The 17,909-nt window shown below is 42.9% G+C and overlaps 2 protein-coding genes across 2 annotated transcripts; both read right to left on the minus strand.

The window, feature by feature from the left end:
• Positions 1 to 1,026: 1,026 nt before the first annotated feature.
• On the minus strand, positions 1,027 to 17,861 carry actn2b (actinin, alpha 2b). Its single transcript, XM_084020587.1, has 21 exons — positions 17,534 to 17,861; positions 14,160 to 14,274; positions 13,909 to 14,028; positions 13,707 to 13,793; positions 13,509 to 13,596; positions 13,226 to 13,304; positions 10,676 to 10,757; positions 10,358 to 10,443; positions 10,030 to 10,122; positions 9,594 to 9,824; positions 9,350 to 9,497; positions 8,811 to 8,961; positions 6,229 to 6,337; positions 5,282 to 5,422; positions 4,822 to 5,004; positions 4,468 to 4,602; positions 3,987 to 4,166; positions 3,455 to 3,601; positions 2,916 to 2,981; positions 2,678 to 2,836; positions 1,027 to 2,499 (listed from the first exon to the last, which is right to left on the minus strand). Exons 1-21 carry the CDS (start codon positions 17,663 to 17,665, stop codon positions 2,341 to 2,343), a joined length of 2,691 nt encoding a protein of 896 aa, XP_083876713.1. The 5' UTR covers positions 17,666 to 17,861; the 3' UTR covers positions 1,027 to 2,340.
• LOC311020731 (uncharacterized protein) lies at positions 6,549 to 8,190 on the minus strand. Its single transcript, XM_084020937.1, has 3 exons — positions 7,883 to 8,190; positions 7,737 to 7,792; positions 6,549 to 7,621 (listed from the first exon to the last, which is right to left on the minus strand). The coding sequence occupies exons 1-3, from the start codon at positions 7,903 to 7,905 to the stop codon at positions 6,891 to 6,893; spliced, it is 810 nt and encodes a 269-aa protein (XP_083877063.1). The 5' UTR covers positions 7,906 to 8,190; the 3' UTR covers positions 6,549 to 6,890.
• Positions 17,862 to 17,909: the final 48 nt, after the last annotated feature.

Below are 17,909 nucleotides of genomic sequence, written 5' to 3' on the forward strand. Positions count from 1 at the left end.
ACATCTTTCACAGTATCAGACTGTCTGATCACTGACTAAGAAGATTGTTGTTGTTGTGTGTTTGTTCTTGTTATTGAAATAACTCAATCATTATGGCTCTGACAGCAGGTCCCAGTCTTGTGAGTGTATTTGATGTGGCTGTTGTTTTACATTACTTTAAACATTTCAATATGTTGACAAACTGCAAATGAAAGACATATTACAAGCAATCATTTAATTTATTGAAATAATTGTCTGAATTAGTCACACATCTCATCAATTTAATTAATTCATAACCCTCAAGTACAAAGTTTAATTCACTGAATTTGTGGATAACAGAGCTAGCAAATGTCTCCAAGGTGTCAGTATTGCCTGAGTATCTTTATTTTCCTACCAGAATATAACAAAGCAAAGCCTTCACCACAAAAGAGAACATCTCTTGGTTCTATAGAGATCAGTGGCGCAAAGGTAGGCCTAATGTCCATTTGTTACTGTAAAGTACTTTTCTTTAGAGGGGGATTGCTTGCATCTAAATTGAATTTTACATTAATAGTGTGCTCCAGTGCCTTGGCTTCAGTTTGTGTGAAGTGGCCAATGATCCTCTTCACAGAAAGTCTCATGCACAGTATTTTAGCACTCTTAAGTGATTTACATATTGCCGATGGGTGTGAAATCAAATACAAAAATGTTTGATTTATCATTCTTTTGATTAAGAGCATTACATAATGGCAAGGCACTTGCATCAAGTGTTATGAGCATGTACAGAAACAGCACATTTCCATTAAATCAAATCAAATCAATCATTGCCACTACCATATTTTTAAATACTGCATTTGTGTATGACAGTATGGATGTTCTGAAATTCAGTTGAGCCTCTGAGACAGATTTGAAAAAAGCATCTCGATGCCCCCCCCCCAACCAAACCCCTCCCCTTAGTGTTCCACGATTCAACGAGGCAGGAGTGGGCGGGGACGAGGCGGGATGACGAGGAGCAGGGGAGACGAGGGGATTGGATGGAGGGTACAAGCTATGCAGGCATACGGCTGATAGACTGAATGGATTTTTTTTTATTCCAAATAGTAGACCATAGCTTTAATTTCATTCTCAGTATTGGATGTGGGGGAAGGCAACATGTAGCCAAACAGCGGTATAATATGGACAAATCAGGAATCAGCATTTATAAATGAAAAAAAGGTCTTCAATGTGTCAACAAAGGTAAATTGGGAAACGACTTCAGCACACACGTTAAAGGCATACAACACATACTTTGAGCAGGAACAAGCAAAAAATAATGCTTGCATGTCTATAGAGATAGTCGGGGAAAGACAGAATGTCAGCACGAGGGTTTTTGCAGCCAATACAATACACAAACATGTCTATCAAGATGGCGTAGTTTATAAAATGACTAGAAGCATTATGTTAAAGTCAACATTCATTTCAAAATGATGCCACCCCACAAGAGGCAAAACTTTCCCCATGTTTAATAAAGCACAAATGCAGATAAGATCCTTTGTATCTCTTGCAGAAAAAAAGGGAACCTCCAAAGCAGATTGAAGGCTTTAGATGTATACTTCTACCAGGGACAATTGTATTTTTAATGTGGCCTTTTCTCATTTACATGCATCAATGAGGACTTGAGTTTATAGTACATTTCTAGGCATGTGTAAGCATTCATGCGTTTGTTGCTGCTTGGCAAGATGTTTCATCTTCAACACTGCACATTTATTATTCTGTGTTCTCTGCCTTTAAAACACTGAGTAATTGTAAACATTTACTTTTGCATTCATGAGGTGTCCCCAGTTCTCTTCCTCTGCTGGTTACTGTATATTTTTTTTTACTTTTGGGAAGTCAGTAAATACACTGTTTTTCATTTGCTGGCAGTAGGTCTCAAATTGCTTTTGAAGATCTCAAGGTGCCTTATCATAAGATCGTATTCCCTAAACGCAGGCACTGTGAGGAAACTTGAAAATACATGACATTGCTAGATGAAACAGGACTTTTATAACCAATTGTTCAACTGAAACAACAGAAACACCATGATCCTGTCGGCGTATTCCAAGCGACGTGTATTTGTAAGGAGTCAATTTCTCTTTAGCTTTACCTTTATCACAGAATCCTACTTTCTGCACAAACAACATAACACACATGGTAAAATGTACAATGCATTGTTTGTCACAATGTAATCCAAACATGGCAATTTATATTTGTTTAGGGGACAATTTTTGTATGGTCACAAACACATTTAATTCAACATATTTGATCCAACCAATCGTATAGATGCCTTAAATTCATCAAGAGATGGAGGATAGGAAGGGGGGTGGTTAGGTACGCGGTCAGTAGATGAAAGGTGTTTCTAGTAGGTTAAAGGTCGCTCTCTCCATAGAGGGCAGTGGAGAAGGCGGTGTAGTCCAGTGCCCCTGGTGGCACTCCGTGGCCGGTGCAAGTCGGCATCCTCATGATGCAATACTCTGCTTGTTCAGGGGGAAGTTCTCTCCTCAGCTCCTCCACTAGTATGTAGGGCTGTAGAGAGGAGATGCACAGACATGTTTTCAGACACATTCATGCTAATACCCCCCCTTTCAATTCTGAGCTCATAAATCACCATGGCACAGCAAATACTTGGAAATAATGACTTGAATAGAATAGATTAGCGTTGGCTAAGAATATCTGCCCTTATGCCAGTAACTCAGACACAAACCTTGTCAGCTGCGAGGATCCTGAAGGATGCCACAACCTGCTCGGCGGTGTCTGTGTCTGCAGTCTCTCTGGTCATAAAATCAATGAAAGACTGGAAAGAGACGTGTCCAGTACCATTGGGGTCCACCAGCACCATAATACGAGCAAACTCCACCTCCCCCTGAGAAAGGCAAAGGATGGAGAATGAGAAGAGTTTGTAGAGTATTTGTGTAAAATACTGATAACATGAACCATCATACCAAGTCATAACCCATAGAGATGAGGCAGGCTCTGAAGTCATCGGTCTCCATTGCTCCATTCTTCTTCTACAGTTTGAGGAAACCATACACAAAAAAAGGAGAGCAAAAGAGTGAGGAGAGAATCCAGAACATCCCGTACAGTACGTGTATTTCAGTGTAAAATAAAACATGACAGCATTGTTGAAAGACTAAATCCTAAATAAATCGATGCCAGCAAGCAGATGCTGGCAGAACAGGAACGATTTCAACTTTAAGCAACTTTAAAGATGAGAGATCCGGACATTCATGCTATGTCTGAGAGTTTAAAAACTAAGGAAAGAGCTTGTCGCCATATACACACTACAAAAGTTTATTGTACATTGTGAGACATATTCAGTCTGTAGATTCTGTCTGAACCTGAATAAAAGCTACAGGGAAATCTCTAAATAGAGGGCTCCAACCATCACCCCCTGCTCTGCTTCTGAATCGCTCTGATTGCATGAGATCAGTCACTCAATTTGCCCAGAAACGCCAGCTTTGTGAAATGGAAGAAGCTGTACCCTGTCAAAGTGGTTGAAAGAGGATCTGAACTCCTTCATCTGCTGCTGGCTGATGCCTTTGGCATCCCGGGTCAGGATCTGAGTCTCAATCTCGTTGATGGTTCGGGCAACGGTCGTGAGGAGCAGCTCCCACCCAACGCGGAGATGCTGTTTGTGAGATGACAAGAGCAGACATGTTAACACAGAGAAGACACACCTTGAGCAGACAGCATGAATTTGCCTTAAGTAGGGCAGTATATTAAAATGAAGCCAAATCATTCTATGATCTAGGCAGCCCACGAAAACCGACTAGGTTGTGTTATTTCACAATTTGTGGGTTGGTAGGCACTCCATATACTCAAATGTATATAATGTATATAAATATATATATTTTCCCATTAATGTATTAACACAATTTCACTATCCATGCAGAGCTACCATTTGTCTTCTCTTATCTCATCAGAGCGTGTGTATGTGTTTGCAAATACTGTACATGCATGCAGTCTTCATGTTCATGCATGGTCTGGTGACACTGTTCGCCGCTGCCCTGTACCTCCATAGAGTAGTTGGTGTGTTTGTTATCAAACACCAGGGATTCTTGGATGAGCTGGTGGTCTCCCTCCAGCTTGTCGACGTTGGGCTTGTAAGCAACGATGACGTGCTCGCATTGCTTCAGTTGGGTCATCTGGTCCTCCAGGGTGCCTCCTATCTCCAGGGAGCAGCGCCCAATTTCCTGTTAGGATAACACACCCAACAAGGTCAACTTCATTTTTGGGACCCATTTTGATCACGCAATGCTCAGATGGTTTGCTCACTTATACTGCAGGACATATGTGATTAGGAAATATTTAATGTGCATAATAATACTAGTTAATTACAATTTATTATTATTCAATTATCATTATCAGGGCAGCCATCACCACTGTATCTCCCTTATGTACAATGCATTTGAATATAATCATTTTCCATTTTAGGACTTCATTTGATTAGATGAAGATGACTATCAAATTGCTTATGAAGCCTGTATGTCTAACCTCCATCCTGGTTTGTATCCAAGGTCCAATGAGATTAGCCTGGGCAGCAAACTGTCGTCTCAGCCTTTCATGGGCATGCTGACGTGCCATCTCCTCTTGGAGGGCACCATCTCTCTGAGGAACCAGCTTCTTCACCTAGAAATACATACAAGCACACACACAAAAAACTGAAATTTAAAGAATCGTACTGAGTGCTAAACCCTTTAATTCAATAACAAAACATTTAAAAGTAGCACCATGTTTCTTTTTCACAAATAATGCTTTTATATGGCCAGACTTATGAATTAATAGGAAGTTAATAATGACTTTACGCCTTCATGTGAGTCAGTAAGTGAGTTTTAAAGCTGTATCTACCTTGTCCCACTTGTTGAGAAGCTCTTCAGTCGTGAGCATGCTGTATGGGTTGATAATGTTGGCCTTGATCCCATAGCTCTGGGAGATTTTCAGCACCTCATTGTGGATTCCCAAGATGGCCTGTCTCTCTGCATCCGCCTCGGGCAGAGTAGCTTTAAACTGCTCATGTGCTGCAATTAGACTCTGGAATGGGTAAAAGGAAGTCCTGGAATTTTATTAAAATATCACTTTTGTCAAGAGCTATAAAATGATGTGGTTTTCTTTATGGTGCGACAGGGATACAAACATTACTCACTATATAACAGTAAACATCCAACCAGGAATACTACGGAAATTGTGCACAGGTTCATCTTAATTGTTTTTTTGTTTTTTTTTTACCAGCAGCAATAATACACTGACATGAAAGTAGAATCTTACAAACAGTAAGTGTGTGAGTGTACAGTGCTGTGAGGAAGCCTACCTGGACCTCTTCAATGGTATGCACAATGAACATGTCTTGCAGATCCTCCATGGCTCCTTCCATCCAGTTGTTGAAAGGGGCCGACCTCTTGGCGAACTCCAAGAACAGCTGATCAATAGTCTCCAGCAGCTTTTCTGTCCGCTGAGAGGATGACAAGACATCACGTCTGTTTCGTTTATTTTTAAATATTGAAACCCCCAAAACATCCAACCTATAATTTAGCATCACGCTCTGCCGTAACTGAGGAGGAATCATCTTCATAGCTCACATACAAATCCCAAACAAACATCCCCTCACCTGTTTTGATGACTAATCCAAGAGTGCATAACAGTGTTAACCCTCCAACCCTGGTTTGATTGTCCCTGACAGAATGCCCCCCCCCCCCCTCTCAGCAGCCAGCGGATGGCGGAGAGTGGGAGAGAGCAAACAGACCTCTGTCCCTGTCATTCAGACTTAATCCTTGGCCCTTTTCCAGGGCCCTCACACATTTGCAGGTCTGAAATGGCCAGCATGGATCAGAGGAAGTGGCTTGCGGGCTCTCAGCCAATCACTTCCTGGACAGGACTCTTACATCTCTTTCTCCTTTATCCCCTCCACCCTGCCATTGTACCATCATAACTGGGTCAGGGATTTTAGAGGGGATTCAGTTTTCTCTCCTCATCAATCATGTATGTCTTCACTGTTCAGATGTCATTGACAGACACCTAAATATGCTTACACCGACATTCTGATCAAGCTGGATGCAACTGCTTTCCTCTATTGGTGTCTGAGCGTTACATGAGCACACTCTTGTGGGGACTTATCCAAAGATATGCAAAGAAAGGAATCCCACAAGTTTTAGGAACTCAAGCTGTAATTAAAAAACAAACCCCATGAGGAATTTGGTGAAGTGGATATGAATGCCTTTCAGCTCCGTGAAGTCACTGAGACTTAACGGTTACCCTCACCTCTAGTGCCTCTCTCCTCTTCTGAGTCAGGGTTCCCAGCTTGTCCCACAAGTCACAGATGCTCTGGCAGCGGTTATTCACAGCCGCCACATCGTGGTAGTCCAGCTCACTGGAAAAAGAACCAAAGCTTGTTTGAGTTGAAGCGCTCATAGGTTTGTTCTCTGGAAAGGCAACAAATGCACACACGACTCTACAAGCTTATTGCAAGGCTACACCACAAAAATAAAAAACTCCTTAAATCATGAGAAATGTGTTCATTTAAAGACTCCTGAAACAAAAAAGGGACTCCATTTAAGGTGTTGGAAAAGCAGAATTTTAAAGCATTAGCAGTTTTGACTCATTACCTTAATGGATACAAAACTGAACCCGACTGAAAGTAAACAGACACTAGGATGGCAGCCAGATGAACACTATAGTATGCCTGGATTTTCTTCTACAGCCACTGGCCTTAAAGTAAGCAGTAATCCTTCAAGACCTGCTGCGATTCTTAAGCAGTACTTTAAGTTTGCCAACCTAAGACACTCCAACCCACAGAAGAGAACACAAGTCATTGACATTCAGCATTTTATTCAAATTTTAAACAGGCAAACTTGAGCACATTTTACATACACAGGCCAATAAAATGCGGACTACAGCTGTGCAAAGTTGCTTGAATGACCTGGTTAATTCTTGGTACCATCCAGGGGCTGCCGAGTGTCGAAGGGGTATCTCTCATAATGAGCTTCATCCCAGCGGTTTTGGCCAGCATCATAGTTTAACTGGGCGTGAGTGTAAGTGCCAGGAGGAAGCTGGCCAGTCAAGAAGAGGTAGCGCTGGCTTGGGATTGGTCTAACTGGTATCGGTGATAGAGGTGCTGGGCCCGACATGGAAGTAGCAGACTGCTCATCTCCCTGTGATGCCGAGGCATAGGGAGGCTGTGGCATGAAACCTTCGTTTTCCGTTTCCCGCTCTTGATTTCCATATTCACTTACTGATGTATACTGACTCATCTCACCAGCCTGGAAGTTAGGATATGGACGAGAAGGCAGGGGAGCGCTTAGCGACTCACTTTCCCTTTCATAATTACCGTGCTGAAAGTTTCTGTCGTACTCGCTAAGCTCGCCAGCTTGAAACAAAGGGGGAAGGCCGACGCCAGGTGCGGGCTGATGTGTTCCAGACGCAGTAAAGGCAGGATCCCAAGCAGGAGCAGCACTATGTGAAGCCTCACTGGACATGTACGGATTAAGGCTGGAGCTTGCTGGATAGGTTCCAGGACTGGAATACATTCCTTCCCCCATACCAGGGTAAATCACACTAAAAGACTGTACAGGAGCACCTCGAGATGAGCCATCAAAGCCAGGACTCACAGCCACATTAGATAAACTGCCCTCATAAGGACCACTCTTGCTCTGGCCTAGAGGGGGGAAAGGTTTGTGGTAAAGGTCAGTGAGCCAACACAGTGAGAATATTAAAAAGAAAATGTATTTGGTGAGAATGCAAGCAGATTTAGTCTCAGTGAAACGATTTACCTTTGGCAGGAAAGCAAATGACATTCCAGCTCAACAGCGCAATGAGGAGCAACTGACTGTAAAAGAAAACAGCATAGTCAAAACGATCAGTAAAAAACAACTAAGCCATACATGAAAACAAACCAATTCAATGAGCCATCACGTACCTTCCAAGAACCCAAGTGGCCATCTTGCTTGTCAGCTGAAATGATATCTTCTGGTGTCAGAGCGCTGCTTAAATATGAAACAGGAAGTATTCTGTGGCCAATCCCAGAATGAGAAGGTAATGATGGACAGGTGTTCATCATTGGCTGCTGATTGAAAATATCAGCCTGCCGGTGAAAATGCAAACCACACCCCTCACCCTTCTACTGAAGTTTTTAGAGCCAGGCGCCGCAGTTGCTCTCAATCGACTGCAAGCCCCGGGCATGATGGGAAACGCCTGTCTCTCGCCTCATCTAAGAGCTGATTGGCTCTTAGTTTTGACAACAAACAGCACGTTAAGTAGAAAATGCAAATTTCCTGTGTGAGTCTAATATCTAACGCTAGATTGTGGGCTGTTGGTCTCATCTGATGTGCAATTAAAGTTAAATCTGTTAAAACAAACATATCTCATGTGGTTGATAATATTAATAATAATCATTATAACGACAATAAAAGAGGTTATTTAAACCCAGATACACATTTAATACAGTATAACTTTTAAACTTAACTGCTCTTGTCTACTTTCCAGGTGAGGCACATTTCATCTCGAACAAGCCTATTTTCAAAATGTTTTTAAATAACCTCACATCCAAGAGACAGTAGGCATATTTTTTCTGCGCTGCCTTTCTGATTTCCCTTTATCTACCGTCTCAAATGTGAACAAAGACAGATGATTTTTTTTCACTGAAGGACAGCAGTTTCTTTGTGAGTGCAACGTTGTCTTGTGCACGTCCTTAGTTGCTTTTCATCCATAATCTATACAGGCAATCTGTAGGTCATACACCATCTAAAGCCAAAGTGCTATTAAAGTGATATTGACGAGAGCGAAACAGAAAACGAGATGGCATTAGTTGATTGATGCTATCAACGCCTGCTATAGGGAGTGCATACTTAAGCTCCTGTGCAATGGCGGCAATCTGCTCCACTCTGTCCTGGTGGGCTGCCAAATCACTCTCAAAAGCCTCGTGTTTTCGAAGCAATGCTCTGACTTCTATCAGGGTGGCTGTTTCATAGTCCTTCTGGGAGAGGAAGAATTCTTTACCTGAACATCACACAAATGCAAAGACAGAGAGAGGGGGTGGAGAGAGGGGAACAACAAGACGATTAGTATGTTAGGTCTAAACACAGGCCTTTTTTAGTCATTGGCGATGGAGAAAATGACCTGTTGTACTCCACTACAGGCTGATTGCATTGGACAGACTCTGAAACAGTCAATTCTCATTAGGAACAAGTCTAAACAAACCCCAAGGCTAGTGGAAACACTTGAACACTGAAATGCTGCCAGAGAAGCAAGAATACAGATGCCAGGGAGCTACTGTAAGAAGTAAACAGATATATGCAGACCTATAGACATCATGTAGCTCATAGAGATGGATAGAAAAGCAAGCGTGCACACAATAAAAACGAAATATGTATGAACTGCAACTGACCGCTGGCCCAGTTCTCATGATTGGTGGCTTTTTGGCTGAACTTTTCAGCCAGGTGGTCCAGCCTCTCCAACCTACGGATCTCTGTGAGGAGCCACTCCTCAAAGCCTTTCTCTGCCTGCTCCAGTCCCTGCCATGCACTGGTTATGTCCTGTACACCCATAGAAATGACAAAGTCACAATTCAAAGTGACTAAGATGAAAGAATGAAATGATATGCAATGGAAGAATTTGCCGTTGTGACTTACAGATACCATCTTTCCCTCGGAGGGCATGAACGCAGGCCGGTTGCTGATGCGCAACTTGGTCTGCAGGGTGTTGAAGTTAATTTCCAGTTGGCACTTCTCCTGTACTTTAGGGGGCTTGTGCTGGCGTCTGTAGTCCCTAAAGTCCTCCAGCTTCCGCTGCATCTCCGCCATGGTCTTCTCTGGAGTCTTGTTCTCCAGCCAGGGAGTGGTGCGGCGGATCCACTCAAGGAGCTGGGAAACATGAAGACAACATGGGAATAAGTGGAGACAAGAGAGCTCCATGTTAGATAGGAGAGTTTCAGGAAGGCTGTGATGATTTTTTTTTATAACATGTGCAGTATATAGCATTATCCATAAGTTCCAAAGCTTAATTTCCCTTGGAAAAGAGATAGCATCATTATTCTTGAGAATAATGAAAGTTCTAATTTTGCATTACCTCACTGGCCAGTCTCTCATACTCCTCCATCAGTTTCTCATTCTCCTGATTTACACCGAGCACCTTGCAGATCCTGTTGGCAGCCGTCTCTGCCTGAGATCACAGGGCACGAGAATAATGTTATTACACCAGCAAAGCAATAATGCAAGCCGTGCTCCCATTGATCCCTTCAAATGATCCTGCGCAATACACTTGTTCAAAAGGTAATGTGCAGGATCAAAAATGACATGAAAATGACAGGTCAGAATCAATAGATTTGTGAACCCGTTGAAAAGGATTATGGATAGGGCGAGGTTACTCGATAACGTGATAGGTTCAACTGTCATACCTGCTCAGCTCCAGCGAAAGCATGGTAGAAACAGGACACGTAGGTCATGATAGCTCTTTCATCAGGCTTGGGGGTGTTGATGATATCTATGGCAGCGAGAGGGAGAAAAAGTCAAGGTGGCAGAAAGGAATATTATATGAAAAATCAAAAAAGTGGAAAATTATTTGAGAAAGAGACAGATGCAGCACATCACATCTGTAGTATGATTACTTAAACATTGCAATAGACCGCCAACAGACAGAACATTCTCACAAAGTTAATATTGCAAATGTATATGAGAAAGTTGACCTTTTATTAACTCGACTTCTAAAATATTACCTTCTGCATCCAGCATTTTGGGAATGTCCAGGTGTTTCTCAGCTATCTCAAAAGCCAGGTTCAGGTTCCCCATAGGATCATCCTAAATACAGAAACACAATTCTACATCACCGAACAGCAATGCTGGCCTTAAAATGCCACCGCACTGACCTCCATGCTACGGTGGACACGTCATACTCCCTGATTACTTACTGTACATGCACATGAACCTAACGGCACTCGTTTTAGTTTCATCGTTTCTACAGGAGCTTGATGTTTATTGGTGCAGTTTGAGTTCAGTCCCATTAGTTAAACGACGATGCTATTAAACTAAATTACTATGAATCAATCAGCTAGGAAATGAATCCACAAACAGATTACTCGAGAAAACATTTCATTTCATCATACAATTTGCCTCATATATTTCTCGAAATATACACATAAGTACGTCTGACAGGAGAAACCAAGTGTTTTAACAGAGTGGCATCGGTGTGTGTTAAGCCAACAGCTGACGATGAACCCTTCCCTGCTAATGGGGCAGTCAGGAAGAGTGCAGTGAGGTAACGGGATCATGCTATCATGCTGTTGCTATTGTCCCTATCTCTGTACCGCTGTTCCATAGAGGTAGGGGGGCGGGGGCTGGCACACTACATGACAGGGCCAGCTGCTCACGGATCCAGTGCAGGACACATGGATGGATTGGGTGGTAAATTCATGATGGGATGGAGGGATGGATGAATGGAGAGAAAGGCCTGTGTGTGTGTGTGTGTGTGTGTGTGTGTGTGTGTGTGTGTGCGCGCGCCCCTGACCACAGCTCCCGGATGGCCGTAACGCTGCAAGCTTAACCAACATGCTCACCTGGAGCCAGATTTAACAGCTGCCTGGCGCACAACACAACTGTCTCTTGGCAGCATGAGCAGATCTGAGAGCTGAAAACTGTAGGTGTGAGCGAGTGTGTGAATATGTATGTCAAAGAGAATTAAAGAGTGACAGAAAGAAGTGGAGAGAAAGAGATATGGGCGATCGTGTGTGTGCCTCGTCGTATTTACCCCGAGTGCCCTTTACTAATAATGAAAGTCAACACCCTCCGGACTTAAGATTTGACTGATGAATATCACGCTGCCCATCTCATAGCCATCTTCCAGCGTTTTATGAGGCCCGGCAGCCTCTAACTGGGGAACACAACGTGACATCATGGACAATAGCAGAGGTAACGTTAAGCCTGAGCTCAGCAGGGACTAGGCTCATGTTTCTGTGACTATTCACGGTCAACTCCAAGCCAAAAGTGAGCACTTCTGTTTCCAAAACAAATGAAAATGTCACTCTTCCTAATCAGCCATGATGTTCCCCTACTATACATACGGGTTCAGGCCAAATTTGGCCTGGCTGTAAAAGAAATGTTCCTATCATGGTTTCTCATGAATACATGGTGTGATTTTTCAAGCCATGAACAATTTATTTGTATAACAGAATCACAATGAAACCTTACAGGCAAAATCTCTATTGTTATTTCCCCCCAATTTTCAGTTTTATAAAAAAAAAAATCAGACTTGGCAGTTGAAGAAGGAAGCCTTAAATATTCCAACACAGGGCCGTCTTCCTGTAGGAAAAGGGTGCCTTATTGTTACTTGACTGCTGTCAGCTGGTTTCCCTGGCTCTGAAATTAAACAGCACAGCTCACTGAGGCCCTCGCCTGTTTGTACTCAGACACCGGGAATCCTGGGCATCCTTTAAACCCACAACATTCAAATGAGCCGTGGAATTGCCCTGAAAATACACCTATTTGCTAGATGAGACCACGGATCAAACTCTGTATTCATTTCTCATAGTTAGCCTTCATTTGCATATTCATCAACATCTCACAAATTACATCCAATCCAGTATTTTAATGTTCACAGCGGGTTAAAAATGTAAGCAGTGCATAAAAATGATGCTTAAGCTGTGAACAACGTAAAGTGCTTCAGTTAAGCGTAATGAAGCATGAGGAGACGCTAAATGAATATCCTTGGAATGGAAACATTATGCTGTAAAAGGAGAAAACCCCATCCACACTGTAGATAAAAGCAACATTATACCCATTAGCCAAATGACACACTGTTTATCCACAGCAAACATTCCATTACTGCACACTGCTTCTGCCTGTGACAACTGAGTGGACTTCCCATAGACGGCTTATGTCCTCTAAGATACTTCACTTTCTAGGGCTGTCCTCCACCAAACACTTACTAGTCGACCAAACGATTCGTTGGTTTAACCGACAGATCGGTAAAACTGACTCATAAATGTCCAACTACGTGAAGCTCAAACTGCTGTTTATTGCAATCCTCCCTGTTCCCACGTAACTCAACTAAACCAATAAACAGAGCATCCAACTCTGGTCGTAGATAAAGACTAGTTTCACTCAGTGTTTCACAACATAAGTCAGCATGCCATAAAGAGCGGCCCATAAAAAAGTGTGGTCTGCATTTGTTTCGTTCCGTTCACACTGGGACAGTGGCGTTAATATTGTGGAATGTTAGTTTTTGGGGCTGAAACACAACATCCCGGTTACAGGGGGAAACCACACAACACCTTGTTGAGCTTAGAGTAGTCGAGGAGGTCGGGTCTGTGTCTATGAATCAGGGCGCAGAAGGCCAGGCCATCCTTCCAGCTTCACAAGCCAAAGAGCAGAGAGAACCAACATGTCATTTCAAAGAGGCAACACGCTAACTCTGTTTAGTGCCGACACTTATACTTACTTGGAATAATGACATGACAGTATATAGAATGAGGGGATAACATCTATTGGTTACATAAACTATCGCTATATCAGAATTTAAGACTCAATGATTTGATGTGTTGAACATTTATTTACCTGACATGGAAATTTTGGACATTGACATTCCTGTAGGGGGCAGTCTTTCTCTGACACCACAGGAGAAGACCTTCCTTTGCCGATGTTTCTGAGGATGAAATGAATTCACAGGAATTGGTGGCATAGCATCGCTAACACAGTTTTCCATGACTACATAGAAAATTGACTGGAATTGGACTTTTGATTTTCTTATTTCACCTTCCACAGAAATGTCCTGGATGGCAAAGCGGAGGATGATAGTCCAGATCATTCCAAGAGTCATCTTAACGTTACCGTCCACAATCTCTGAAAGTCCAAAAAAATAAACACCTTTGTAATCAGTTTGCACTAGAGTGAATAATAAAATGGTGATTATCACTGTTATCATTCTGTTATTAATATATAGGAAGGTTTTGGGTACCTTCAGCTCCAATGGAGACCAGTTTCACTCCTTTGCTCGTGATGTAGTCCAACGCTTTGTTGACGTTAGCGATCTTATGAAACCGCATCTTCCCTCTGTCTGGCTTAGGTAACCTCTCTCCTGCAACACACCATTATAGGACACAGTCATTAACATGTGTGCACATTATCCTACTGGTGTAGTATCACAAAGAATGAACCTTGAGAACATGAAGTTACAGAAGAAATATAATATTGCTTTAGTGATCTAACCTGAGATAACTTCCAGAAGCAGCATGAGTTTTAATCCATTCCTGAAGTCTTCCTCGATGTTTTCAATTTGAGTCCCAGCTTTCCTCAGGTGGGAGTTACACCAGGCTGTGAAGGTCTAACAGGAAAGGGAGAAATTGAATGAAAAGTATTCCACGCATGAACATTTCTGCACCTCCTGTGAAGATTTGCTGATAATTTGAAAAGGAGAAAGCCCCGCTTAAGAATCCATATAGCCCTGTTTGAAAAGACGAGTTGGACTTTAACCTGATATGAAACCTCCTCCAGTTGACATTAACAACCTGCGGCATCTAACAGCTTAACAGGTATTTAACCAAAATCAATGTTCACCTCTGTGACCGCTGCTCAGATTAACCTTCAGTGACCCATTTGTGTCAAATTTCAACGTTTTCTTCCTGTAGTTCCACAGCTAACAACCATCAGAACAGACATGTGGGGTCCTGAAATACTGTAAATCAAGTTAAGACAGGATCATTGTCTTTCTCCTCCTATTTTTATAAAGTCTGTCAATAGCGAGCCACAGAGTTCACGGCACTCAACACGGCACGGATGAAAGCCGGGAGCCGACCACAGAGCACATTCCGACCGATATAAGGCGTTAAATTTAGACCGCTCTGTTGCGCCTCATGATAAGGGGAACGGGAAGGGAAAAAAACGTCAAAACCATCTCGCCGTGTCAACATGAGAGAAAGGGTCACGTGGACACGGAGAGAGTTTTCCCCTCACGTCACTTTCTGTCACTATTTTGCCACTTCTGATGTGATTGGTTACAGCTGCAAGGAGATAGCTTTATCACAGTACATGTCTGCTGCTCTTCCAGGTCATACTCTTTACCCTGCTGAGGTACAAAGACAGGCACACATGGACAAAGCATGACAGCATAATCAAATAATCTATTTTAAAATAATTTGAAGGATATACCACAAGGACGTATGAATGGGTTCTGCCATGGTGTCAAAAATGTCAACTCCTTTTTTTTAAATAAAATTGTGTAATTCATTTGTAATTAATTTCTCATCCTGTTAGAATATTGAGGAAATGATCCTATGTTGCAAAATAGTGTACTTTTAACTTTTAAATGTGTGTTTTTTTAAACTCCTGTAGGCTTATTATCTGCTGATTATATAAATGAAACAAAGCCCTTTTTTTCTTACTGTCTCGTACCCAGCATGGGTGTATATGCGAGCCCAGCCAGCCACACAGGCTTCCCCTCTGAGACAGAATATTACAGGCTTTAGACTAAAGGCCATCACATTCCACACTGAGTGAGTCCCCGGGGCGTAGGTGACATTGAACTGCTGCCCTCCTTGTTAAAAAAACGTGGCCTGCTGGTTCTCCAAATTTGACTCCATAGACTGCTGCTGCCCACTTTCCAAGGCCCCTGCCTCCCTCTCCAGCACTACTGACCAGTGACGATTACAGCTAAAAATATTTATGAATCACATCCAGCAAGGACCCACCCTGTCACTGAACAGGCTGATGATGCCTTTGGAGGCCTCACTAGGTCAGAGGCTGGCAGGCTTTGTCCCGGAGGATGGAAAATACATGAGAAACGAGTGTTGAATATGTTGAAAAGACAGAGCTTCGTAGCATGAATGGGCACTGAAGGCATTCCTTTCTGGTTCAGCTAATAGATTCATAAAGGGCACATTAATATTGGAGGAAGGCTACGACAGCCGTGAGTAGGATTTGAAAAAAAAAGTGTGCTGCAGCAGGGCTCAACCTAGATAATAGATTTAAAGCAACTGGAGAGGAAACAATTTGGGAAAAGCGAGTACAAATGGACACTAATGGAGGCGTCAAATCCTTGTGTAACAATAGTGTCAAGCAGGGGTGTATGGCCTATGACAAGCTTGTCAAGGACAGAGCAACTTCATCACCTGCCACTGAGCCAAAACGAAACACTACACCGGTGTTGCTGAATGCAACCATCACTGATGCTTTATCACTTCTGATCATTTTGAACAGCTGCTCCAAGAACCAAACCACTCTCCAAGAGCAACTTGTCAACTCCAAATTATAATAAATAGATAAACAATAGCTGTGTCTATAAGACCAGGGTCCCATTGCCGCCCTATGCTACAAAAATACACAGTCTGTCATCCCTGTGGGGGCCAAGAGAGGTTATGGGCTTGGAGCTGGGGGGCTCCAGTTGTGCTGCTGCAAAAAGAGCTGCAGTTTAAAGGCCAGGCCAACTTGTAAAGCCCTAAAACCAACTGACAGTGTGGGAGGCCGGGGCTATATTGAGTTGAGCCGGTGCTGCTGGTACAATATTTCTGCCTGGTTTCTATAAACAAAAGAATTCCGGACCAAGGACACTGGATTAACCACACTATAATGCCTTTTGGACCCGAGGTTAAAATTAGACGCAGCGTCCATTCTAATCCCAAGAGCGTCATCATGTGTTAGAAGCATCTGTTGACAGCTCGCATTCCGCGCGTATCAGTGGAGAGGCAACAGTCTGGAGAGCCGCTGGAAGGCAGAGCTATTGTTAGCTGCATCTGTCCGTCAAAGCGCCCTCCCTGGCCGGCGACGTCAAGTCAGCAGCACGTAATTAGAACCACGCCGGAAATTAAGTGATGCTGCCTTCAAAATAAAAGTAAATGTGGCATTTTGGCAAATAAATCCTCGAGTTATAGATGAGACTGCACCAGTCCCTTCATTTGTACGTTTTTCTAGGTTTAACTGCTAAAATATTAGAGCTATAACCCCATGTTCCGCAGCTAAGTGCTATTAACTTTACGCTAGGCTAACGTCATGTCAGTGCATGATAGACTGGTTAAAGTTGATGACATTGCTTCATTGTTTTCTACTTAAATAATTCGCTACCTCGCAGGTTAGCGTTTTAAACGACTACGTTACGTTACTGACACCGAATACGTCTTCTGTGTTATCGCCGTTTCCCCCCAACTAAGGTGCGCTTTACGTTGTTACGTTACACGTAACGTTACACACAGATTGCAGGTAGAAGACTGATGTTTATTAAATCGGCGTATATCGTAAAAGTAACAGCATTTCTATTTAAATATGTCACGTTCAATCCACTTGACGCCCCTGTAAACGTTAGGGCCGCCATCGCGTGTTTTATTTTGAAAGCGTTAACCGGAGGTTCAGTTAATCTTAACGTTTGGCATGATAGAGCTGTGTGAATCATGTTACCCCAAACTGTATAAGCAATTTACTAGAAGGGTATCAGCTTTATGTGGGGATATAAAAAAAGTATTTGAACTTTGACAACTAATTTATAATGTAATTCCAACATAGCTAATGATACATAGCAGTTGTCCATCAAACAGTGTGTAAATAAATCGAGGTTTCAATTTAGTTTTGATTTTTCTTTTTCTCTTTTTACTTACTTTCCTCTGCTGTTGTTCCCAGGCGGGGTCCAGCAGCATGTCCCGGTCCCACTCATCCTCCTGGGTCATGTACACCTCCTCGTAGCCGTTATCATAGTGCACCGTGGTCTCCACCTGAGTCATCATCATCATTGTGCCGTTACTTTCTGTTCCCCCGAAACTCTTCTGCGTGTTGTCCTGAAGGACGGAACAGCTGGATACTGTAGTGCTGATGACGGTATAGTTCCCCGACTTTCTTCTCTCTGAGCTGCTGCTTCTTCTTCTCTCTCACCTTTGCTCTCTCTCGCTCACCCTTTTCCTCCCGACCTGACAGACGTCTGGCCCTGGTTGCCACTGATGAACAAGCGACGGTGTCATTAGTACTGGACAGTCACGT

The sequence above is a fragment of the Eutrigla gurnardus genome, assembly GCF_963514095.1.
Source record: "Eutrigla gurnardus genome assembly, chromosome: 11".
NCBI lineage: Eukaryota > Metazoa > Chordata > Actinopteri > Perciformes > Triglidae > Eutrigla > Eutrigla gurnardus.